The following is a 24,145-nucleotide window of genomic DNA, read 5'->3' as shown; positions in this document are numbered from 1 at the left end:
TTGTACATCTACAACAAATTATTACCTTCATCCTAAAAGATTGTCGTAGATTTATCTAGATATGGATGAGATAACACTATCTGTATCTAGACAAATCAAACACAAGTTTTTTGGAACGGGGTACCTCTAGATAACATGTGCTTCCACGTGACAGCGTTGCGATAGCAAAACAATGCCTAAACGTATGCCTGCAATCCAATTAAATCGTCGCCGTTTTCAAATCAGCGGACGTTTTGCTTCATTTTATTTAGCAGCAAGAGAATCAATGCTGACCAACTGTCAACAATCAAAGCCGATATGCTCAGCTCAACGCAGCAAGGCCAATCAAAATATCCTGCCCCTCGTGCTCCACACCGGCGCTTCTTTATCCCACCGAACACCGCCCCGTGACGGCGACATCCCCCTTACACGCGGGCCCGCGACTTGCACCCCACCCCCGCGGCCCCACCCGTAAGCGAGCCCCACGCGCGCACAAGCCCGTGCACGCGCCTTGAAGAGAGGGGGCGCCCAGCCCCACCCGCCAGTCGCCGCAGCAGCTCGGAGACCCCACGCCACGGTCCGTCTCCCCCTAAATAATTCTGCTGCGGCGGGCGACTGCGATTCCCCCCAACCCCACCACTACGGATACTCCTCTCGCTCTCTCGCTCGCCGCCGCCGCCTGCTCCGCCTCCGCGCGATCGACTCCGGGAGCGGGAGCCGCCTGCTAAGCTCCCTCGCGCCCCTCCTCGGTACGGTCTCTCTCCGGCGGCTCTGCTGCTGGAGCCCAAGTTGTTTTGCTGCCGCGATGTGGAATCTGAGCCGCTTTCCTTGGTTATTTGTTGTTTTTCTTGAAAGCGATAGAGCGGCTTTGCTGGACGGAAAGCTAGGTAGATTTGTGAGTTCTTTATAGGATAAGAAAACTTTCGGGGTAAACATGGTTTGCCTGGGTAGTTTGTTTTTTTTTTTTTTTTTTTCGTCCCTTTTTTGCTGACCGGGTTAGCAGATGGGTTCTGAATATGCTTCTATTGCGGGTAAGAAGAAGAGATGAACGGCCTTCTCTGGCGATTTTGCCCTCCTTCCCTCGGTTGCTTCGCCAATCAATCCAACGAGTTCTTAGTTTGATGTTTGATCCATAAAGTACTGGTCTTTATCTTGTTAGATTCGGTTGAACGGGACGGTTATGTTGTTGTTGCAGTGATTTTGGTGGTACATAACTGAATGCCGATTTCAATGTTGATCCATAAAGTATATGTTTGGACAATAATTGCTAAAAAGTGTTTGTCAAGTCATATATTTCGCTTGGATGGGGTGCTCTGGTGTACCAGATTGTTCATTTATGAAAGCGTTGGTCAGAAATGAATGATGAAAGGCTGGTCCCTGAATGAATGGCTATTGATTGTTAAACAGTCATCCAACTCAACTTACCAGTCAGCCTGAGAGTCATAGCAAACAGTAATAACATAATCGTGTACTCCACGCTTTAGGCCGAAAGGTTGAATATAGTTCTAAACTTCCAGTGAAGTATGTCGAAGCAAAGTGATTGGCCCAATTTCTTATACCAGACTTAATATTCTCATTTATCATGTTTTTTTCTGTCCTGCTTCCCTCTATATGCTCTTGTCAGTTGGTCTGTCCTATACATTTCTTGGATATCATAGTGTTTGACATACCATCCTACTCCACAGCGAGCTCGAAATACCTGAAGATGTCGGAACATTCTGAGAGCACGGCCGAGAAGCTCATGGGCAACATCATGGATACCATTGCTGACAGGCTCCCCAAGCAGAAGTCTGACAACATCATGAGCAACATCATGGATACCATTTCTGACAAGCTCCCTAAGCAGAGATCTGGCCGTTTCGATCCAGGCTCAGTCGCTGATGTGAAGAACAAGATGTTTGGTCGTCAGAGGTCTCTCCATGGAGTTTTGGGTGGTGGAAAGTGTACGTTATCTGCTCATCTGCTTACTTACGTTTTCTTCTCCTGGGCATCTCTGAGGCTTTTCTTTTGTCATTGTAGCTGCTGATGTGTTGTTATGGAGGAACAAGAAGATATCTTCCAGTGTTTTGGGTCTTGCAACAGCTATCTGGGTCTTCTTTGAGTGGCTTGATTACCACTTCTTGACAATCATTTCATTTGCCCTTGTTCTTGGAATGGTGGTTCAGTTTGTTTGGTCCAACTTTTCAAGGTATGGAATTTTTGAAGTGTATGCACACTATGTGTCCTTTTCAGCAACATAGCAATAATAATAATAGAAAATGCATTGTCTACATGTAGGTCTTCTGAAATACCCCGGGTTAAGTTGCCAGAGGACCTGTTTGTGAACATTGCTGTTGCCATCGGTGCCCAAGTAAACAAGTTCCTTGGTTTCCTTCAAGATGTGTCTTGTGAAAGAAACTTGAAGCATTTTGTATTGGTACGTAGAGCTTTACTGTGTTCTTTTTGTATTCCCTCATTGTGATCATTACATCAAATAGGAAAATATAAAGAAAACCAGTTCTGCCTAACAATGCTCATTCTGCCTAACTGTTTTGCCCTTGATATCATCATCATGGCTTGCTGGAATATCTGGATTCAGAGAAACTAAAAAATCTTCAAAAATGGTCTGCCCAGTGTCTCTATTTGGAGGCACTTGCTTAAGAACTATCTGCTTCTCATATCACACATAATCAAAAGCAAGCATATCAGAGTTCAGGAATTGGATTGATCTTCATCTCTGTTTAAACCTAGATGGATTTCCACAAAACTGGAATTGGTGGAGCCCAAGGCTTTTTTTAGGGTTGTACATATACTTTATTTATATATGAAAATACCGTAGAATGCATCTTCTATGGTTCAGGGTTCAAAAAAGGAAAAACATAAAAATCAATTCTGCATGTGGATATTGTGTCTGTTCATCATCAAGAGATGTTTTGATATCACGCTATGTTTTATTTCAGGCAATTGTTGGGTTGTGGTCTGCTTCTGTAGCTGGTAGCTGGTTCAATTTCCTGACCGTTATTTACATTGGTAAGAAGCTATAACATTTATTTCTCTCCCCTTTTTTTGCAACTGAGAAACAACATAACTGTTCCTATTTCGCGAAAGCATGCGTTCCGCTGCTTGCATTGATGAAAACAACACCTGGTTTTGCCTGGAACAGGGTTTGTGTGCGCTCACACGCTCCCTGTGCTTTACGAGAAGTACGAGGACCAGGTCGACGACTTCCTCTACAGCATCCTGGGCCTGCTCCGGGACCAGTACCAGAAACTCGACAGCGGCGTCCTGAGCAGGATACCCACCAAGAGGAACAAGAAGAGAGAGTAGACTAGATCAGATCAGATGGACACTCATGATTTATCGAGTGAAATCCCTGCTATTATTCTGCCTAGTTTGTGTGCTGCAGCCCTGTAGTGTGTCTCAATTGTCATGTGAGAGCATTTGTGCTCAGGTGCTTCCTGAACAGAACCAGAACGCTGGTTTAAATTCAACCGCGACGCATGCGTCTGTTCTCCCATTTATTTGTGGGATGCTGCTCAACAAAATTGGTGAGACCATAAGTTGTCTGCATATACTGGAAGTTGAGCTCAAATTCGTTGTGCTTTGTCAGAAAAGAATTGCTCGCTGCCAGGTCCAAATTTGTGATCGCGATTTTATTTTCGGGGATTGAGATCCACATCCATTCTGTCCATGCCCAAATTTTTTGCATTCTGTCGAAAAATCTGGTCAAAGGGTGCAGATTAAGCACCAGATTTGGGAGGCAGAAGCTGACCCAGGTTGTTAGTTTTCAGGTGGTGTTGCGGCTGCACGCCTCCGGCATGCACCCTGAGCTGCTGTAAAAAACCATGAGATGATTGAGAAATCGGAGTGCAGGGCAGCTCACCATGATCCAACCTACCCCCAGCTCCAAGCTCCTAAATTACCTCGCTATAAAACCTGCGTTGCCCACTCCTCTCCTCCTCACCACCTCGCCGGCGAGAACAGCCAAGGAGCCAGAGAGCAGAGCGAGCCATGGAGCAGAGCAAGCCGTCCGTCTTCCTCGGCCTCCTCGTGCTCCTGGCCTGCGCCGGGTGGGGGCACGGCATGCGCCTCCTCCACGACGACAGCGTCGGCGACGAGGAGTACGCCCGGGAGTTCGCCTTCGGCTCCATGGAGGCCGCGGCGACCGAGACCGCGCCGCAGGACGCGTCCTTGGACGACTACGAGGACGAGATCAGCCGGGTGGAGTTCGAGCCGGGGCGCGGCGCGTCCTACGACGCCACGGTCGCGCCCGGGCCTGCCCCGGGGCCGGCGACGGCGGGGAGCGACGCGGCCGCCGCAAGGACAGGCACCGGCAGCATGAAGTGGTGGCTGCCGCCGTCGACGATGCCGTCCTTCCCGCTGTTCCCGAACCCCGGCGGCATGCCCGGGATGCCGATCCCTGCCATGCCCGTGCCTTTGCCCGCCCTCCCCGGGATGCCCGCCATGCCCATGCCGGGGGGCGGCATGCCTATGCCTATGCCTATGCCAGGAGGCATCCCGGGGGGCGGCATGCCGTTCAGCTTCAAGCCGGACGGATGGGGCGCCGGCGCGGCGCCGTCGCCGCCCAGCCGTGCGCAGCCGACGCCTCCTGCCGCCAGCGCGAGCGACGGCGCCACCGACAGCAGCAGCGACAACCCCAACCCCAACGAGGCCATCCACTGACGAGGAAGGAGAAGAAGTGGCAAACACCGGCATCAATCACCTGACCTGGTGTCATGGCGCAGGGTGTAGCCCAGGATCATTTTACTAGCAACACCACTGCTACATGCCATGACTCTTAGAAAAATTACTCCACACAGAAGCAGAAACTTCCAAAGTCAAATTCAAAATGATGAACATTTCCTTTTATACGCCGTCTCTTTCTTCTTGGCAGGGCACAACGGCCTCCTCTAGAGTCTTTTTTTTTTTTGCGAGGGGCCTCCTCTAGAGTCTAGGCAGGCCATTTGCCTTTGCCAAAGTGGAACACCATTCATGGATTTCAGCAGAGTCAAGATAGCAGCTGTAGAGGTCGCCATGAATTTCTCTCGTTATCACTGACCCAACGACTCGCAAACTCTTCACAATCAGTACCCAAAAATGATGATGCACACGAAACATACCACACTGCTCAGCCACCACAACTGAGTCACAGCACAACTCGGTAACAAAACATTCTAAAGAATACAATGACACGTGAGCTACACAAAATTTCATACGGATGTATACTACATATATGCAAAATTTCATGAAAAAATACATTGACACATGGGCTACACAAAAAATGGTAAATTGGTGATTTTAAAAGAGTGAACTTGTTTATCTAATACTAAAATGTGACTTGATACATTCGTATTTAGACAAATCTAAGACAAGAATTTTGGGACGGAGGGAGTACTGTATAAAACAAATGATTTTCACTTTTTTTTGTAGCTCACGTGAATCCAAGCATCAAAACACCGGACAAGCTGCATATTCACAGGGGCTACAGGATTAAAAAGAACATATGGACAAAAGAAAAGACGACAAAAAATGCACACGATATGCAGATTCAGAAGAAAAAAAATGCCCATGGTAACCAGACTTAAACCATGTCATCTCAACAATCATCTCGGGTCAGCTAGAATCAAGGACTAACAACAATAGCAAAACAAAATACTCCTAACACACGTTGCTCCAACAATTTCGCACTAATAATGTCTGATAGATAAGCCGCCTCAATACAGATGCAGAAGTCTGTAGGCAGGTTTTACGGCCTAAAAAGACGGTACCGCACTATTTACAGCTCAACCTAACAAGTTGGTCACCAGTTGGCTTAACACAGCCGATGCGATCATCAGGTGCACCAAAAATCCTTAAAAAGGACCAGTTACCACGAATGAATAGCCTTCTGCGTTATTCACTCAGGGTTGACCTTTTGCTTCTTCGAGTGCTCCTTGTTTTTCTTGGCTTCACGGCGCTCCCGCTTCAGGCCCTTTATGTCGCTTGTTAAGGTCAATTTCGAAACCTTTCGGTCAGAAAACCATGTATCGGATTAGTGTGGCAAATAGGTTATATTTAAGCTTCACAGCTGCTAGTGAAACAGTTTAGAGACACAAACCTCCTGGTCTGGAATGTAGATCCTGCCCTCCTTGCCGTCAACTGGATTATTCGTCACATTTTTCACCTGCAAATATGTTAAATGTAGTTCTGAGTTCATACTGGCATACAAGTTATTGGTGTCAAAACTAGGGCAGGAAGTATAGTTGTTTATGGCTAATGGCGCATTTTGCAACCTAACCAGCAGGATAACAATATCTGATGAACAAAAGACAGCTGTTCCATTGGATTTACCTTCTTAGCATGACCAGGAGCCTTCATAGCTTCCTTCTGTAAACTTTCAGATGGACGTTGGTGCCGCCTAACTACCAGGTCCATTGAAGGCCCAACTTCAACCAGCTCCATCCTAGGAATAGATGTGCCTGACCTTTTTAGACGAAGAGCACAGTGCATCATGTAGACAGTAGTAGGGGAAATTGCTGTGCACACGAATATCCGATCTACACCAGCAAGGTTCAGATTCTCTACCACCTATATCAACATTAAATAAGTTACGGAATTAAAGCTAGAGGGATTATCTATGTCCTATGTTCCAACTTGTCTATAACGATGCACACCTCTCCCTTGAAATGATCAAGCAGCATTTCCTTCAAATGCTTCAGCTCATCAACACTCTCAAAGTGCTCCCCAATGAAGGCAAAGAAAGGCTTTGTCCCAAGTTTAGGCGCCAATTTTTTATCATATGCGTAAGATTCTATGGATTTGTAGTTCTCAACTCCTACTTCAACAAGGTCGTATATGTGGTGATCATAAGTCCTTCCCAAAACAAGATTGTTGGGCCTCTTCTTTGAGTGAGAACCATACTGCAAAAATATAAATATTTGCAGTTAAAAATAATAGAGAATAATATTCTCTACATTTAATATACAAAGAAAAATGAAAAGGTTCACTATAACAGACATGGAAAAGGTTTCAGATAATTTCCATGCTGGTGCTCAGAAAGTCATTGCCTAGCTCACTATATCTACTTCTGAGAACATCATCAGTTTAGTATTTTTTTTTCTCAAGTGAATAACAAGTCGCATTCTCACCACATACACAATGGGAACTGATATAACTTACCACTAAGAGGCTGCAGTCAGATTTAAGGGAGAAGAACTCCAGGGAAGTTTCACCCCCGCTCTCAAATGGCCTGATGTTGTCGTTCTTCTTGGTGTACTTCACAGCATGATCACGCTTCAGGTGAAAAAGATCTGCGAGCACATCGTTCAAAACTGCGCTAGTCTTTGTACCATGGAGAATAAGCATCTTCTTGCCATTCTCAACCTGGAACAAGCATTAGAGCAACAGTCTGTTATGGGAATTGAAAAGAAACACGTACATACTATTTCTAGTTTCTTGTCATGGAAGGTTATAAAGCAGCAGAGCCTTCCAACAGAAACTAATGTCAAGATTTGCAAGTGGTTATATGCACATGTGCCAGAAAATCTGGCCAAGCCTTTTGCGTGCAACTCGGCTCCAAAGTACACTGATGCAGCACACTACTTGAAAGTAATTTGGGAAATTGCTGGAAGATGCCAGTTTTCGCTTGGCCACGGACACACAAGATAATGATGATTTACTCTTATTGTAGGGGTGCCGCATTTATAATAATTCTGCGGAGACGGTTTGTTTCTGGTACTGCAAATTAAACTGAAGGAAAGGAAATTTCGCAACAGCTGAAATAGAAAAGGTCAAAGAGAAAAAGAGAAAGCTTACAAGCTTGGGTGCGTGCTTGAGGAGCTCGCGTTTGGCGCGCATGTTCCTGGGAACCCTGATGGCAACCATCTTGCCCATCTGACAGTCCAAGAGCTGAAAAAAGCATTTCAAGGAAGAGAAACAAGTTGCTTTTAAACCATCCATCCATGTCAGACAAAATAAATTAGCGTCTAGATGATAGATGATGACACAGAACGCTGCTGCTGAATCTTGGCGACGAACTAATCAAAGAAGCTGTACTGGTAGCAAGGAAATTATATCTTAGTACATGTCTGTGATAACAAGTGTAACTTTGAGCATGCCTGGCCTGAATTTCTTAAAAAACTGCAGAACGAAGCATGCATAATAACAACAAACAAGTGTACCAATATATTTCAAACAGAGGCACGCGTCGCCAAAGTATTATGCTGTGAATGCTTCCATCCATGGCAAGGCTGCTCCAGCATGGATGGTAAAGAGTAAAATACAGTGGCTGAACCTTCCACCATGGACATGGCATAAAAGAAACTCGAAATATATAGAATTCTGAATGCATCTTTATAGAGTACATAATAACACGAAGATACAGAATAAAAAAGTGCAAGCACGGCGTTGTTTCTACATCATCAATTTTCCAGGTGCAGTTGCGGGCGGCTCTTCTTTTTTATGGCAGCAGCACTGGCTATTGCAGCCAGGAAGACGATGCCCATGGACGGAGTTAAGGTAAAAGGGGGAGCGGAGGCGAGGAACAAACTAAGCGAAAATCGCGGCGGCGGCGGTGCTGCGCGCGCGGTCGGTCTCGCTCTCCGGTTTGCGGCGGCGGCGGCGGCGGCGGAAGATGCCGGTCCCGGAAGACGATGGTTGGCGGCGAGGGCTCTATACGGCCTACTTAACCCTAGCCCGATGGGCCTTCTGCACCGCGCGCGCGCGTATGGGCCGGCCTATCCTCTTTTCAGCCCGGTTATTTTGTTTCCTTAGCTCCAAAAAAAAGGTTATTTTGTTTCTTCTTCTTCTTTTCTATTTTTCTTTCTTTTTCACCTTTTTTCGTTTTTCCTTTTCCCCAAAATTTCTCCGTCATTTTAATTTTATTTTTTTGCACATAGGCATTTCTTACTAATGCATGAATAATTTCCAAAAATATATTTTCTAACGCATGATTTTTTTTGTAGACACAAACATTAAAAAAAAATACAAGAGCTTTTTGAAACACATGACCATTCATTTATATATGTACGGACATTTTCTATCGAGGTATCTTAGGCAGATGCTTCATCTTTCTCAAGTAAATCAATTCAACATTTTGGTACCAGTAGCAGAAATTCAAGAATTAAATCTCCTCACCGCATACAACGCGGAACCACGACGGAGCATAAACAAAAGGATAACAGTACCAAATAGGTAGGCGAGCGAGAGCACAGGATGCACCAGAGTTACCAACCAGTTTTTTTTTTTTTTTTTTGAACTGAGTTACCAACCAGTTGAACGGATGAAATCGTGAGCCTTGCTCGGAAGACAAAGAAAATGAAACCGGAGGCAATAATCAGCCGCTGGATTATTTACTAGTGCGGCCAAGTGGCGGCTTGTCATCATGCCAGTTGGATGAAGCCTACAATTATATTTAGGGGACACAATGAGCTACCAGACTGGACAAATAAATCCTACTCCTCGCAGTTGACCAGAACATGCTCCGTAGAAGATCAACTTCCGCACCGACGGAACCTGCGCCGGTGAAGTCATTCACCAGCTGCTCAGCAACTGAATGAGAGCTCACATACCTGCGAAACAGTCACTGGTCATAAAAAATTTGTACCACCGGTTGATGATGCAAAAGCCATTAAAGTTGTACCACCTCACAAATTTTTGTATTGCATAAACATCAAAGTCATCACTGTGGAACTTATGTCAAACCTCCAAAGTAGAATCAAACCGGCAGCAAAATCAGAAGAAGTTCAAAAGGGAAAAAAAAAATCTCTGCTTCATGGTGTTGAAAGCAGATGCATCTGCCTTGTGGCTCAAAGGCACATGTTTTGGAAATGTAAGAAATAGCCGTTTACTAATTAACGGGTTTAGATCAACCAAATCCATGTGGTAGAAGCCTCAGGGATTATGCATCCTATTATAAAGACACTTCCTTCGGGCCAAAATGGACACTGCTTTTTAGAACTCACTACAGCATTAAGCTATGGCAGCTGCCAAAAGGTCCTCTGGAAGGCGAAGTTGCCTCTGAAATGCCGGTTCTTCATTTGATTTGCCCTTCAGCATCGCTGCTGGCTGTCAACAGGCAACAGCCTCGAGCACCACTACCTCAAAATCTGGGCACATGTCCTCTACTATCGCAGCATCAGGAGATGGCCGAGCATTTTCCTGTGTGATGCCCACAGATCTGCCAGATTTGGCCGAGCAATGGCCATTGCAGCAAGACTGCGATCTCGTGACACTATGCAGCAGTGGTGGCTATCAAGGAAGAAGCAGGTGTACAAGGACCAGCACAGGAATTTATGTGTGGAGCAAGACAAACAGCGGCGCTTTCTAAGGTGAGAGTACCAAGATCAAAGTGGAGGCAGAGAGATGGCGGCCTACTTTCAAGTTTCGACAATAGGTGGCGTGAACCACAGTGAGAATCCTCACTTGTAATTTGGTTATTCACAAATGGTTGTAAAGGGGGCATTTTGTAACAAAAACAAAAGGTACCAGTTATGATCCCTCAAATGAAAATACAAAGATAAGCTTACATTACCTGCTCAACCAATGTATCACAATACAGTCACCTTATGCATTGCATTACACAGAAGTTTGGCTTCATCAGGTCCACCACCAATGCCCATGTCTACAAGCATAAGCCAAAGAACCAAAGATACGATGGGATAACAACGATATATTTAGATAAGCTAAAATTGAGAGAGGAAAAACACATGTTTCAACATTGGAATAGATAAACAAAAGCACATCTACTGCCTTGCATAGAATATTTCTGAGAATGGTATATACACTCAGTAATCTCCTAAAATGGAATGGCATGCACATAATATTAGCTGATCAGAACGAAGAAGTGATCTAAAGTTATTCCCGTGTTATCTGAAGTAGATAAAATATAATATATTCAAACCAATAAATTTTAAGAACAAAGAAATAATGACAATTCATATTTGAATAACTTTAGCTTGAAAAGATAAAACAAACTCAATTTATTTATCCTCTGGTACAAGTAGACTCTGACACTTGCCAGTCTTCAACAAGTGGTAAAAATGAAATATTATCAAATCAAGCCTTTATTATGGATTTAAGTTAGCAAGATTAAAATAAATAAACATTGGGTCAAAGGATGTAACTAGTTTTAAGCCTTTAAATCTATATTGAGCCACCATTTGGACATTTCAGCTTTCGAATTTCCAGCTGTTTTCCATCTCAAGGCGGGAAACACAATCACTGGCATTATACGTCTTTTGCATAACACAATAGAAAGGTAGCAGTGAAATTTAGCTTTGTTTTATCTTTACATTAATGGTTTTAATCTATATTTTTCTTCATCTAATAAACTTACATAAGATGCTCGCTACCTCTGACTTCAATCCCAGAGTTTGAAAATCATAAAAATAATATCATAAGCAGCATGGCAGTTTGTTCAATAGCACATTTAGCGGCAAAAGGAACTGTTGACACATGTTTAATTTATATTATTATTAGTCTAACACCAAGGATGTGAAAAGCTTTCCATCGATCAATTGTAGAAAAGTACTTGGTTATTACCTGCAGTATAAACACTTGTGAATGGATGAACCAAGAAGTAAGATGCCTGTATGGGTAGCTTGCTGAACTTCAATGACTCAAGCTGGACCAAGAAAATACTGAATACTGTCCTCAGAAACACCACATTATTGACCTCGCAATACCCCAGCATCATTGGACTCATTCCCCTCTTGTCCAGGCAAAGAAGCTGATCCAATTCAATAGTTTTCCCCAGCACCCACGAAACAACACCGGCACGGTCGATCTCCCTTTTCCACAACTGGATGTTGAAATCCAACAGCTCAAGGATGCCAAGCCCGCCACCGTCCACCGGCATAGCCCGGAAGGAGCGGCTGCCGTCGCTGCACTTATCCAGTGGCAGCGGTATCACAGCCAGGCGTTGTGTGCCCAAATCAAACTGAAGGACGGCAGCAGTATCCCCATTCAGCGACCAGTAGAGGGAATTCCCAACCAGGGTGCTGGAAACACGCATTGAAACCGTGGTGCGAACGTTGCTCTCAGAATCCACGGATACCCAGATGGGATCGCCCCATTTGCCGGCCTCCGACGAGTAAACGCAGGCGAACAGCCGCTTGTTTGGCCTGTCGATGCCTGCCAAGACCACCTGGAACCGGAATGGGCGGTCGTCGAGGATCCCGGCGGTGCGGAGAACCGCCCCGTTTAAGATCTCGACGACCTGGCGCTCGTCGATCACCGGAGGGACGACGAAGCGGTGCTGGTCGCCGGTGACGGGGTCCCACACCAGGACCTCGATCTCGGCACCCCCCGCGTCGACGAGGAGCACGAGGCCGTCGCGGCAGCCGAGGATCGTGCGGCCGTCGCCGTTGCGGAAGCTCAAGGAGAAGCGGCTGACCGGGACGCGGTTGGGGGGATCCAGGATAGGGGTGAAGAAGAGGCTGCTGGGGGAGTCCGGGGAGGGTTCGCGGGTGACCTCCTCGAAGAATCCGATCAGGGGAGGGGGGCTGCGGAGGTGGTGGGCGCGGAAGCGGCGGACGAAGCGGCGGTCGGAGACGAGGCGGCGCCAGCGCTTGCAGACGAGGGAGGCGCGCGGGAGGGCGGACGGCAGCGGGGCTAGGCGGACGAGGATCTCCGGCAGGAGGTTCTCGTCCTCCAGCGGGGCCGCCACCGTCGGCATCGGCGCCGGCGCCGGCGAGATGGGGAGGCCGCCGCAGGTCATCTCGCCCAAAAAACTGCTCCGGAAAACCGAACGAGCTTTCTTATAATTTCTTTTAGGGATGTTTTTTTTATGCTTTTCAGCAGAGGTTTCGTTTTCAAAGAACCGATCAAGTCGGGCGTAGGCCCACCAACCAGAGACTTAACTGGGTCAGAACGCCGTGCCAGTAAAAACACGGTGTTGTACCTCTTCTTTTCTCTGTGCTTTTTTATCGATTATTCTTAATTTTTTTATTTTTTATTTTTCATTTTCCCTTTTCCTTTTATTTTTCCTTTTTCAATATATATTGATTTGATTTTAGTAAAATGAATTTTCTTTGCCATACAAATCAAACCTGTTTAAGATACCTGTTGAACATTTTTTAAATACATGCTGGATATTAGTAAAAATGCACATTGTCATTTTGTAAATATAAAGTGAGCTTTTTTAAACACACGTTGAATATATTTTTAAATGACATGAATATTGTTTAAAACGTGTAGATATCTGTTAAAGTGCTAGAATATTTTGGGAAAATGTCACGAACATCTTTTTATATGTTATGAATTTTCTCTTTATAATTGCAAGAACAATTTTCTAAAATGTCATGAAACATGTTTATAAAACACATGAACATTTTTTAATGTCATGATTTTTCTGACTGATAAGAACTTTTTTTTTTACAAATGATGCAATATTTCTAAAAAATATATGAACAGTTTGGAAATTGTTATGATCAAAATTTTAAACTTGCGAATATTTTTTAAATACAAGGAATGTTTTCTAAAGTTACAATTTTTTAATATAAATTGCATGATTCTTTTTAAAGCATTAACATTTTTTGAAGGCGCGGTGAACATTTAAAAGTAATAATTAACATAATGTTTGAAATATATTAACATAATTAACAAAGGATGCAATATATTAACGTAATTTATAAAAATACATAGAAATCTATATTACAGTGCATTCACATTTTTTTGAAGGCACAATGAACATTTTCTAAAATTTAAGTAAGATAATCTTTGAAAATATATTTCACACTCATGGATTAAAAGAATACATGGAAATCTATTTTTATATATGTGGTGTATTTATATCACATAAATATTTGTTGCCTAATTTTGTAACTAAATTCTGTCACATGAAGCTACATATGTTGAGCGACTTTATAGCAAATTGGTTGGTGCAGGAACGGAAGTGTTTATTGGGCCGGCCCAATATACAAGCAACTAAGGCGACACAAACTTCGGGCTCGCTACAGGCGACAGGTAGACGTGCCCGTGTCCACCTCCCCAGCGCTGCCGTCGTCGGATCATACGATTAAATTTGGCCACAAGTTAAGTCCACACCCCTAAACTCCAATTGTAGTGGTATTATGCAAATGCATGGGTAGCGTTGAATGACGTGGTGCCATTATTTAGGTGTTTTTGAGGAATGGAATCTTGCTCTGCTTTGGATCATAACTCTTTAATTTAACCACAAACTAAGCCCACGCCCACAACAAAATGATGCAAAACCCAATTTTGTTATATGGTGCAATATCATGCAAATCTTCTTTACAAGTTAAACTTTACGCGTTAGCTAGCATCGGAATCCGAAGCTTGGATTTAGTACTACTAATCAGTAGTCTGGTCTTAAGAAAATAGCATGCTTCTAAATTAAACAACAAAAAGGTCATGAGATGTGTAGCAAAATCCACATAAACCAGATGTTCTAGGGGAACTAGCCAAAGTGATGAAAAGCACATATTATCAGTTTTGTCATCTTCCAGGGGTAGCGTTGGATATGTCACAGTGTGATGAAAAGAACATATTAATTTGACGACAAGTTAAGCCCACACCCCACGGCAAGTGATGCAAATCCCAATAAGGCTTCGTCATGCAATATTGTGCAAATCCTCTTTTCTAGTTAGGACTTTACACACAGGTATAGCTATCTCAAGCTTGGAATTTAGTACTACTAACCAGTTGTGTGATGCAAATCCTAATTATGCAATGCCATGAACGTCTTCTTTACTAGTTACAACTTTACAGGTTGGCGCCACTATCTCAAGCTTGGAATTCAGAATTGCTAATCAGTTGTGTGATTTTAATAAAACAAACAATGCTTTTAAGACGATCAGTTAAAAGGTTACGAGGCTTGTAGTGGTCTCCCACAAATCCGATGTTCTACAGAACTCAGAGGTACGGGAAGATCAGACAGGAAGCACCACGCTAACTCGAGATAGGATAAGTTCAGGTTTCTAACATATATACGAAATGACACAACGATGACTAATTAAACAAGAGACAACAAACCACTTATCTTGCTTTATGGCGCAGATGCTTCGAACCTTTGCATATCTCAGGGCTTGTGCCTCCCGTTAAATAGCCACAAATCACCGATGAAAACAGCACTTCCCAGTCATCCATCTTTCTCTCAACTCTAACAAAAGCCCAACGAACCTCCACCCCAGCCATGGCAACCACCCTCGCCACTGATGTTCGCCTCTCCATTGCGCACCAGACCCGCTTCGTCTTCCGCCTCGCCTCCGCTATCTCATCCAACCCCAAGTCTACTGTCAACAATGCCGCATTCTCTCCGGTCTCCCTCCACGTGGCGCTCAGCCTCATCACCGCTGGCGCGGGGGGCGCCACCCGCAACCAACTTGCCACGACACTGGGAGAAGGCGAGGTTGAGGGACTCCACACACTCGCTGAGCAGGTGGTGCAGTTCGTCCTCGCCAACGCGTCTAACATCGGCAGCCCACGCGTCGCCTTCGCCAACGGCGTATTCGTGGACGCGTCGCTGCAGCTCAAGCCATCCTTCCAGGAGCTCGCACTGTGCAAGTACAAGGCCGAGGCCCAGTCCGTAGACTTCCAAACTAAGGTGATCCCCCTTCCTTGTCTTGCTCCTTCTCAAAATGACGGCAAGGTTTTTACCGGTAAACAAATACAGAGTAAAAGAATTTGTCTGTTATCTATGTCATAATTATTTTGAGGCTGGAGTATGGCATGCCATTGTTTCTCTCAAAGTCCTTGTTTTGTGCTGATGTAACATAGAGGTACTGTGTTACATTTAACTAATTAAGCCTCCAAAATTTGTTATAGTCCTTTTCCATTGAAATTTAGTGGGTATTTCTATACCACTGTTTTTAACACTCACTACCAGAAACTGTACTTTTCCTGCAGGTGACGAATTTTCCTGTGAGGCCCGAAGCCCATCACAGGAATATAAATTTTCCTAACGGGCTAAATTTGGCTCCCAGGAAAATTGACTATTTTCCTGAGAGTCCAGCCCACAGGAAAAATATTTGAGGCCCAGCCCGCCATTTCACCACCGCGAAACGGGCTCTGGCGCCGGAAATTCTTACCTCCTGCGTTTTTTTCGCTTTGGCGCCTCAAATGAAACTTCCGCCGATTTTCCTGTGTGTATGGGCCTACAGGAAAAAAGGCCCATCCAGATGAATAGAATCCCTAGACCACCAATTCCCCACTTCGTCCCATCTCTCCATCTCACATCTGCTCCATGGCCGCCGCCCTCCTCAAACTTCCTGGCCGGCGCCACTCGCCCTAAATCGTTCCGGCACCGCTCGCCCTCCACTCTCCCGACCTCCACTACTGGTCGTCTCTCACCTCCACCACCGCCGCCCGGGTCAACCTGCATCCGCCACCGACGCCCACCTTTAATGTCTGTGACTTCCGCCGTCGCTTGCCTGCAGCTCCGACCCTTGCTGCATCCCACCTTCGTCGGACCACTCCGCCCAACACGGCTTCCCTGGACGCGATGATTGTACCCCGTGCTCCCTGCTCCAGATCTGGGTAAGTCTGTTGTTGCACATCCAGTAAACTCCTGCTCCTCCTCGTCTGACGTGACAGCAGCGGCCTCCTCCTCTCCGTTTTGTCCAAGCCAGTTGATCCATTTTTCTGTGGTAAGTCCAACCATGGTCATCCAAATAACGAAGTCAGGATCTTTAGTTGTTCATACAATTTATGTAGAATCTAGATCTGAGGGCATCCGGATCTTGATTTCCTTCTTTTGCTGGCTCATTGGTGAAAAGAGTAGGCTTGTGAGTGGGAAAATAAGGGTCCCTTTGCATCTGTTTTCAGTATGTTGATTTGTTCAATTTTCAATTTGCTAGAAAGAGTTTTGTTCTCTCACATATCTCAAAATTTTAGGACCTACAATTGGTTGTGTTATTAGCACTGATGTTAGCTAATATAATTGAGAAACTGAAAAGCTTCTTGTATCATTGCTAGATATGTACTTTTAGAATATGTACCGCATATAAAGATGAGGCCTATAGCTGCTTTCTCAGTGGTATTTATGTATTTATGTACATTTGAAAAACTTTATGAGCAAATTGTAGTATAATGTCTTGAAATCAGATGTCAAATATTTACTCTTTTTTCATGCTTGATTTCTTGTAGCTTGAATCTGCCATATCAAGGATCCTTTGTTGAAGCTGCAGCCACACTGGTACAACTTCTATATATCGCCTCCCTTCACAAATAATTTTGGCAGTAAACGTTCAATTTTAGAAGCAAGTTAGTCATATTTTAGTTAGCAATGTAAGTAATTATTTGCATAGTTGTGCCACTCTCTTTTAGGTTTTGTTTCTCATCTTTAGAAGTCTTTGTAGTGGAAGGAAGGGCAAGGCAAAACCTGTCTCAGGTACCTCTCACACTTTGGAAATATACATACTTGCTTTTATGTGGCAATTATCTCCCAAATTGTTACCTTATTATTTGTTGCTGTCCTTATTTATTTGGCAAATTACTTATTTATGATGAGGTAGTGTAAATTGTTTTGAGACTATACACCATCTATCCCTGATGCTAACTCAGTCTCTCCTCATATGCACAGCGCCACTAATCCATTCCTCTAATCTTCTCCTGAACACATATTTGGTCGCAGGTACCTTGTTGTTTGGAACATGTCATCCCTTGAGCTCGGCACCTGTTCGCATATGCCCTATTCGAAGAGTGAGTCAGTGCGTGTCCGTGCTCTGTTTTACGCGCGTGTGTGTGTGTGTTTTGGTTCAGGTGCAAGCCCATGGATGCTGAAGACTATGAGGAGTGCATACCTCTTCTTTATGAAGTTCTCGCAGGTCAGCAACATGAGGTAATTAATGCACATGCATATCTATCTGATTTGTGTGTTACTTCCATCATGTATCTAGACTGGCAGTCATATTCCTCAGTTACTCAAGGGTGTATGGCATGCTGGATCTTCTTTGAGGGCATGATTTAGTTCAGGTCTTCTTGTCCAGTCTTTGGCTCTTGTGCATTGAATCTGGAGCCATTGTTTGCCCAACTTCTACCTAACCCCATTAATTTATTTTACTTCCTTGAATTACAATCTTCACCCATCATGTTAGTTTAGATGAAGCTGAATTTACTATATATCTAAAATTAGGGGATTATGCAATCTCTTAAGTTCTTGCCTTCTTGGTCATCTTTTTAGATAAACTGTTATTCCGCTGGCTACAAGTATACTCTGCTTTTCCAGAAATCTTTAGTCTTGTTCTGAACAAAATCATCTATTCTTGATTGGAATCTTGAGATTGCACATTTTTCATCAGGGCAAAAAGGGCAGGACCTCGTTAAGAATGTCGTCCTAGTGGGCACAAGGTCGAACATGAAGCTACCAGTGAGTATTGTTTAATCCTATCCATTATTTTATAAAGCACCAAGATGGTAGTATAACATCTAATGGTTGCATTGCTGCCATATGCCATATCTAAGATTTACAAAGAAAAACTAAATGAACATCCTTTTTTAGTCCTTGATTAGCTAAATTATCATCAAGTGGACCAGATTATCTTTTGGAGCCACTTTAAAATATAAAATATATGTTTCATGGGGCTGTAGGATATATTGTATAGATATGCTAAAAGATGAAACTTGAAAGAGTTAAGCGGATAACAACTCATATGGTGAAAGATGTTGGTCATCATCTCCTTCTCTTTCCAATATTATTCCCGTTACTTGTGTACATGACTTTGCAGGGAACACCGAGTTATCCTCTGTTAGCTTGGAGGATGGTGCTATGGGCGACCACGTCGGCAATGGCAACAGCAAAGGCAACAATGATGTTGAGAACATGGTGATAGCCTAAGGTGACTTAGAAACTTATGAAGGTGTAGATGATGCTCCAGATCATGAACCAGTGGACTTAGAAACATGAGTCTTATTGTTTTGGGTGGCGGTGGCATGTATGCGTACAACTGACATGTTACTGTTGTTGAGCAAATAAAACAACAGCAATTAAAATTTTCAGATGTCATCTACCAGATGTTCAATCATGCATGGATACGTGCTATGTATATACTGGTTTTGGATGCTTGTACGAAGATATGATGTGGATTTTCACTTAATGGGATCATACGTGGACCATTGATATGTGCTAATAAATTTGTAACTATAGAAGGATATGGATTTGTCAGATACATGCTCAACATTGATCCTAAAGAAAGAAAAATACATGCTCAACATAATTCATTTTCCTGCGTGCCATTTTCGCTGTAGGCTGGCCGTCACAATAAGTCTACCTATAAACCTGACGGCATCAAGATTTTCCTGAGGGTAGTCGACAGGAATAACCGTCAGGAAAATAATTCCTGTCGGCTGGCCATCAGGCATTAAAAGATTTCCCTGTCGTTTTATTCCTGGCGAAATTTTCCTGTCGGGTAACCGTCAGGAAATATTTTCCTGACGGGATTTGGCTTTTTCCTATGGGTTCTTAGCCGTGGGGAAAAGTCTGTTTTCTGGTAGTGACTAGATGTTTTAGAACAATTTCCTGCTTTCTATAGGTACATACATATAGTATTTGGGTTGGTTGGTAAAATAAAATAGATTCAACTTAATATATCCTACTTTTAAACCGTTCAGGCTGCTTGTACAATTTATTTTTGTCTAGCTCAAACTTGCAATATGCATGGAGTACTTATTAATCCCTTCTCATTTTTGTCCAACTTAATTATTGAATTGTAGTTATTGGTTACACAAATTTACCATACTTTGGTAACATTCATCGTTGTGCTGGCATGTTGCTTGTTGTACTCTACAGTAGCATACGTATAGGAATATGTATAACCAATCTCTATGTGCTGAACTCCCATAGGTATTGCATAATATTGCTTCGAGATGTTGTGATGACCATTTAATCATTTTCGTATGCACATATGCTTTTTTTCTATCACCGTGCTTGTATGTGATGATTTTACTATGTGTGTGAAACCTTACTACATATACAAATGTCTTGCAAAAACCTTAGTATTCTGCTTTGTATTCTCAGCACAAGTATAATATTTTATACATTGAGAAGATTTTTTTAAAACATTGGTGACACAATAGTACTTTTCAATGTATTCTTATAACATAATTGACCTTTCTTTTATTTTGACTTGATCTAGGCCGCAGAAGTTACTGCTCAAGTGAACTCATGGGTAGAGAAAGTCACAACCGGTCTCATCAAAGATATTCTCCCCGCAGGATCTATTAGCAATACCACTAGACTTGTTCTTGGCAATGCCCTTTATTTCAAAGGAGCTTGGACAGATCAGTTTGATCCACGTGGAACAGAAAGCGACTACTTCTACCTTCTTGATGGGAGCTCAATTCAAACACCATTCATGTACAGCTCAGGAGAACAATATGTTTCTTCTTCTGATGGCTTGAAAGTACTTAAGCTTCCTTACAAGCAAGGTGGGGACAAGAGGCAGTTCTCCATGTACATCCTTCTTCCAGAAGCACCAAGTGGTATCTGGAGCTTGGCAGAAAAGTTGAGTGCCGAACCAGAGTTGCTGGAACAACATATCCCAAGGCAGAAGGTTGCACTCAGGCAATTCAAGCTCCCCAAGTTCAAGATATCCTTGGGAATAGAGGCATCTGATTTGCTCAAAGGTTTAGGTCTACAACTACCATTCGGTGCTGAAGCAGATCTTTCAAAGATGGTGGATTCCCCAATGGCATAGAACCTCTACATCTCATCCATTTTCCACAAAGCATTTGTCGAAGTGAACGAAACAGGAACTGAGGCTGCAGCAACAACTATTGCTAAAGTAGTCCTGCGACAAGCACCGCCGCCCTCGGTCTTGGATTTCATCGCGGATCACCCTTTCCTCTTCCTTATCCTGGAAGACACTTCTGGTGTGGTTCTATTCATCGGTCATGTGGTCAATCCCCTCCTATCTTCATAATGTGTTTTCTCTGAAGTGTCTTGTCATTTGCCTCACCTGTTACATGTAAGAGGAGGGTTTCGACAATCAATCATGCTACCCATGCAATAAATCCAGTAAATGTTCTATGCTTGTGATGAATTCTACACTCGTATGTTGGCATATTATTTTTGTGGGAATCGTTTGTATCGAGGATTGCACCACCTTGAGCAAAATTACTAGATATGGCACTACCTACGAGTTTGGGAGACAGAGGCGGTTCAACACACTCATTTTGACTCTCTTTTTTAAGGAATAGAAAAAATACAATCAAGTCAAAGTAAAAAGCACATGAAATTGTAACTAGATTCTTGTCAAACATTGCAAAAAAAATGGTCCAATTGGATGGTAAAGTTCTTTTTCTTTAAAAATGAGGTTAAATGAAATGCCCTCCACCTTTTCTTTGCTCAATGCATTGAACCAAGTATATAAATAGTGCTGCTTAATGAAAAAGAATCTATTTTCCGAGCACGGGCTGAAGGCTCACCAACTACTGAACCACCGATTGTCTACAACCGGAGCCGGACATCATTCAACTGCTGATCGGAGTGGAGGTCGAGCCTTAGAATGGCAGCCACCGCTGCTACCTGGCAACAAAAGGCGGTGGCCGCTGCCATGGGTTGCTGTACAGCAAGACATTCCGAAGCTCGTCGTCGGTCGTCAGATGGGGCTGTGGAAGGGTGACCGCCGGCCGTCGAGCAGCCGACGGACGGGAGGGTGTCCGCCGGCCGTCGGAGCGAGCAGCCGACACGCGGGGGTGGGTGGGAGCAACGTTTTGGTTACTGAATGGGGCATTTTTACCGAGGAGGACCGGTAAACATGGTTACCACGGTTACCACGAAATTTATAATTGAATTTTGAATTCAAATTCTTGCAAAATAGATATAGATAGCACTTGAACTTATATTTATCATTAAAGAGCTATTAGCTCAGTGGAACATGTCTACACGCATGCTGTGAGGTGCTGCCACACTTTACTATACATTGAGCGTTTGAATTAAAAAAAATTCAAAAACTCAAAAGAAAAATGCTGGAAATGCCCATTTACCGAGGGGGCAGAAATATGCAGTAACCATGGTAAATCTCGAAATTTCGAGCGGTAACCAAAATCCTGGGTGGGAGAGAAGCGTGGGGAGCGAGCCGAAAGTTGGGGAGCCATCGTCCACTTGCAGCATTACAGATGCAAGTGAGATCGACATGGATATATACCAAAACAATATCTAAACAGAACACCTATGTCCGTAAACTACAAGTGAAAACAACAAGACACATAGTAGTATAAGACTAAACGACCCCATGCTCTCATAGCAATCACTAGTCCACGAAGAGGCATGTATCGTAACTATTCAAAATGAGCATCAATGTGAAAGGGCGTAGTTATAAGTGTGTATACGATGAAGGAAGTCTGAACTTTGAAGCCAAATGCTTGGTATTGCTACTCATCAAAAATTTACATTAAGGTGACAACTTTCGAATCACAATAGGACCTGTCGGGAATGGGAAATTTCCAAAGCTATCACCCATCCGAAGAGCTATAGCGAGGAAACAACCAAACATTAGAGCAGTATCACTAGGGAGGAGGCAAACTTGTAGCAAGGCAGCTGGATGGAATGGAGGGTAAGCAAAAGAGTTCACCCAGGAGAGATGATAGGAGGTACACAGAGAGCAGCTGAGGAAAGGAATGGAGCTGCATGATAAGCTTAGAAAAGGTGAATAGAAGAAGCAGGACCAGGATAAAAGAGCCCAGTGGCAGCCTGCCATAAAAGCATTATGGGAGGTGGGCAACAGCTGAGCAAAGGTTTGTCGGGAATTAGTCCTCACTTAAAATTTGGTTATTCACAAATGGCTGTAAAGGGGGCATTTCTGTAGCAAAAAGAAAAACGTAACAGTTATGATCTCTCAACTGAAAATACGAAGATAAGCTTACATTACATGTAAACCAATGTTATAAAGTCACCTTATACATTGCAATATCACGCAAATCTTCTTTACTACTCCCTCTATCTCATAATCTAAGACGTTTTTTGACACTACACTAGTGCCAACAAATGTCCTACAATATGGGATGGAGGGAGTAGTTAAACTTTACACATTGGCATCGCAATCCCAAGCTTGGAATTTAGTACAACAAATCGGTTGTGTGATCTTAGGAAAACACTATGCTTCTTAATTGAACAACCAAAAGGTCGCGAGACATGTAGCAAACTCCACATAAATCGAATGTTCTAGGGGAAGTAGCAAAAGTGATGAAGAGCACATACTATCAGCTTTGTCATTTTCTAGGGGTGGCATTGGGTAATGCCGCAGTATCGTCTATTGGATCATAACACAAAAGTTTTTTTTTTGAAAGATCCAACAAATTGTTGGCTTGATTCAGATTTAGCAGAAAGCAGCGGAAGAACAACATGGTGAAGATCCGAAGATCAAAAAGAGAAAGAAAAAACTGCGGCCCTAATAGCTGCGGAGAGCTACACCCACCACAAACAACATGACTACACAACCGAAGCACTTGTCCTAAGCTAAGCATCACCACCGTGTCTCGAACAACGCCGATCACCTCCGAAGATAGCAGCAGCTCCCACTACAACTTCCCTCGCCAACGCACCATCCACCCAGGAAGCAGGGGGTAGATGGCGGGACTTGGTCGATCCCAGAAAGAGCTTCGTCTTGGACTCATCGATGATGTCGTACATTGCGCCTAGAGCTTCACCTTGAACAGCGGTGAGCACCGGAGGAGCGCCACAAAGAGCTTCCAGGAAGTGTCTCCAAACATGATGCTCCCAACAGAGGAACGACGTCAAACACGCCGCCATCACGCCGATCCAACACCGGACCTAGGATTTCGCCCGGAGACAAACCACCATCCGAGCACGAGGAAGATGCCGACACACCTCAGGTGACGCCTCCAAGGAGGAAAATGACACCCACAGGTGCCATCGCCACCGGCCTCTGGTCGTGCAGGACTTTCGTCCGTATCGCCGCACACCTTCGCTCGTGCCCACAGAAGCTCGTCCATGCAGTCTCGCACCGCCACCGCCGCAGAACCTAGTCGTAGAAGCCATGGAGTCGTGGTCCACCCCGCCCACTGCGAGCCTACAGTGACCAGATTAGTCCCTGCATCCCGCATCTATCACGGCCGGAGCCGCCTGCTCCAGCATCATAGGACCAGCGCGCAGGGCCGGCGCGCGTCAAACACACCACAGATCTGGCCAGGTTTGACCAGATCCGGCCACCACACGCCGGAGGGGCACCGCCCCGCCAGCCTGCGCCGACACCAAGGCACCTCCACGCGCCCTCGCCTGGCCGCCACC

General features: G+C 44.2%; 6 protein-coding genes and 1 pseudogene across 21 annotated transcripts in view; 4 read left to right on the top strand and 3 right to left on the bottom strand.

Moving 5' to 3' along the window:
• Positions 1-473: 473 nt before the first annotated feature.
• On the top strand, positions 474-3,528 carry LOC123113533 (reticulon-like protein B8). The gene is made up of 6 exons (XM_044534809.1): positions 474-728; positions 1,665-1,922; positions 1,999-2,167; positions 2,257-2,395; positions 2,919-2,988; positions 3,122-3,528. The coding sequence occupies exons 2-6, from the start codon at positions 1,685-1,687 to the stop codon at positions 3,283-3,285; spliced, it is 780 nt and encodes a 259-aa protein (XP_044390744.1). The 5' UTR covers positions 474-728; positions 1,665-1,684; the 3' UTR covers positions 3,286-3,528.
• A 379-nt stretch (positions 3,529-3,907) lies between these two features.
• LOC123113534 (leucine-rich repeat extensin-like protein 5) lies at positions 3,908-4,827 on the top strand. The gene has a single exon (XM_044534810.1). It carries the CDS (start codon positions 3,970-3,972, stop codon positions 4,639-4,641), a length of 672 nt encoding a protein of 223 aa, XP_044390745.1. The 5' UTR covers positions 3,908-3,969; the 3' UTR covers positions 4,642-4,827.
• Positions 4,828-5,505: 678 nt separating this feature from the next.
• On the bottom strand, positions 5,506-8,580 carry LOC123117083 (ribosome production factor 2 homolog). 3 transcript variants are annotated; one of them, XM_044537925.1, is made up of 7 exons: positions 8,486-8,580; positions 7,753-7,845; positions 7,117-7,320; positions 6,612-6,857; positions 6,289-6,525; positions 6,056-6,121; positions 5,506-5,962 (listed from the first exon to the last, which is right to left on the bottom strand). In XM_044537925.1, exons 2-7 carry the CDS (start codon positions 7,828-7,830, stop codon positions 5,855-5,857), a joined length of 939 nt encoding a protein of 312 aa, XP_044393860.1. In that variant the 5' UTR covers positions 7,831-7,845; positions 8,486-8,580; the 3' UTR covers positions 5,506-5,854. The 3 variants fall into 3 exon arrangements, with proteins under 3 accessions (XP_044393860.1, XP_044393859.1, XP_044393858.1); XM_044537924.1 differs by having other exon boundaries at positions 8,354-8,574; XM_044537923.1 differs by having other exon boundaries at positions 7,753-8,574.
• Positions 8,581-9,253: 673 nt separating this feature from the next.
• Positions 9,254-12,678, bottom strand: LOC123113532 (uncharacterized). The gene is made up of 3 exons (XM_044534808.1): positions 11,479-12,678; positions 10,469-10,558; positions 9,254-9,506 (listed from the first exon to the last, which is right to left on the bottom strand). The coding sequence occupies exons 1-2, from the start codon at positions 12,653-12,655 to the stop codon at positions 10,485-10,487; spliced, it is 1,251 nt and encodes a 416-aa protein (XP_044390743.1). The 5' UTR covers positions 12,656-12,678; the 3' UTR covers positions 9,254-9,506; positions 10,469-10,484.
• Positions 12,679-15,030: 2,352 nt separating this feature from the next.
• On the top strand, positions 15,031-20,927 carry LOC123113528 (serpin-Z2B-like; annotated as a pseudogene).
• LOC123113530 (uncharacterized) lies at positions 15,815-18,987 on the top strand. Of its 14 annotated transcripts, none has more exons than XR_006456071.1 (7): positions 15,815-16,236; positions 16,335-16,434; positions 17,044-17,092; positions 17,224-17,287; positions 17,531-17,723; positions 18,198-18,265; positions 18,624-18,698. XR_006456071.1 is itself a non-coding variant. In XM_044534803.1 (7 exons), the coding sequence occupies exons 1-6, from the start codon at positions 16,047-16,049 to the stop codon at positions 18,234-18,236; spliced, it is 603 nt and encodes a 200-aa protein (XP_044390738.1). In that variant the 5' UTR covers positions 15,815-16,046; the 3' UTR covers positions 18,237-18,265; positions 18,624-18,698. The 14 variants fall into 14 exon arrangements, 8 of the variants coding, with proteins under 8 accessions (XP_044390738.1, XP_044390736.1, XP_044390735.1 ...); XM_044534803.1 differs by having other exon boundaries at positions 17,256-17,287; XR_006456070.1 differs by having other exon boundaries at positions 15,821-16,236; positions 17,531-17,737; positions 18,624-18,987.
• The window catches only part of LOC123113529 (uncharacterized), an 8,181-nt gene continuing 4,651 nt past the window's right edge, over positions 20,616-24,145 (bottom strand). Inside the window, exon 7 of the mRNA XM_044534798.1 lies at positions 20,616-20,852. Coding sequence (XP_044390733.1) covers positions 20,849-20,852 — 4 coding nt within the window. The 3' untranslated portion in view covers positions 20,616-20,848. The remainder of the gene's footprint in view (positions 20,853-24,145) is intronic.

This window comes from Triticum aestivum, chromosome 5B (genome assembly GCF_018294505.1).
Source record: "Triticum aestivum cultivar Chinese Spring chromosome 5B, IWGSC CS RefSeq v2.1, whole genome shotgun sequence".
Lineage (NCBI taxonomy): Eukaryota > Viridiplantae > Streptophyta > Magnoliopsida > Poales > Poaceae > Triticum > Triticum aestivum.
Note: the sequence above shows the minus strand (reverse complement) of the source record. Positions and strands in the feature narration are given on the sequence as shown.

Bases quoted from the DNA above. Each gene is read 5' to 3' on its own strand.
- LOC123113534 (XM_044534810.1), top strand. From the start codon at position 3,970: ATGGAGCAGAGCAAGCCGTCCGTCTTCCTCGGCCTCCTCGTGCTCCTG.
- LOC123113530 (XM_044534799.1), top strand. From the start codon at position 16,047: ATGGGCCTACAGGAAAAAAGGCCCATCCAGATGAATAGAATCCCTAGA. The intron at 17,288-17,658 runs GTACCTCTCACA...GTTTTGGTTCAG, and splicing joins CAAGGCAAAACCTGTCTCAG to GTGCAAGCCCATGGATGCTG. The intron at 18,266-18,623 runs GTGAGTATTGTT...ATGACTTTGCAG, and splicing joins GGTCGAACATGAAGCTACCA to GGAACACCGAGTTATCCTCT.
- LOC123113532 (XM_044534808.1), bottom strand. From the start codon at position 12,655: ATGACCTGCGGCGGCCTCCCCATCTCGCCGGCGCCGGCGCCGATGCCG. The intron at 10,559-11,478 runs GTAATAACCAAG...TTATGCTTGTAG, and splicing joins CACAAGTGTTTATACTGCAG to ACATGGGCATTGGTGGTGGA.
- LOC123117083 (XM_044537923.1), bottom strand. From the start codon at position 7,896: ATGGATGGTTTAAAAGCAACTTGTTTCTCTTCCTTGAAATGCTTTTTT. The intron at 7,321-7,752 runs GTAAGCTTTCTC...TGCTTGTTCCAG, and splicing joins TCAAGCACGCACCCAAGCTT to GTTGAGAATGGCAAGAAGAT. The intron at 6,858-7,116 runs GTAAGTTATATC...ATATTTTTGCAG, and splicing joins CTGACTGCAGCCTCTTAGTG to TATGGTTCTCACTCAAAGAA.
- LOC123113533 (XM_044534809.1), top strand. From the start codon at position 1,685: ATGTCGGAACATTCTGAGAGCACGGCCGAGAAGCTCATGGGCAACATC. The intron at 1,923-1,998 runs GTACGTTATCTG...TTGTCATTGTAG, and splicing joins AGTTTTGGGTGGTGGAAAGT to CTGCTGATGTGTTGTTATGG. The intron at 2,989-3,121 runs GTAAGAAGCTAT...TGCCTGGAACAG, and splicing joins CCTGACCGTTATTTACATTG to GGTTTGTGTGCGCTCACACG.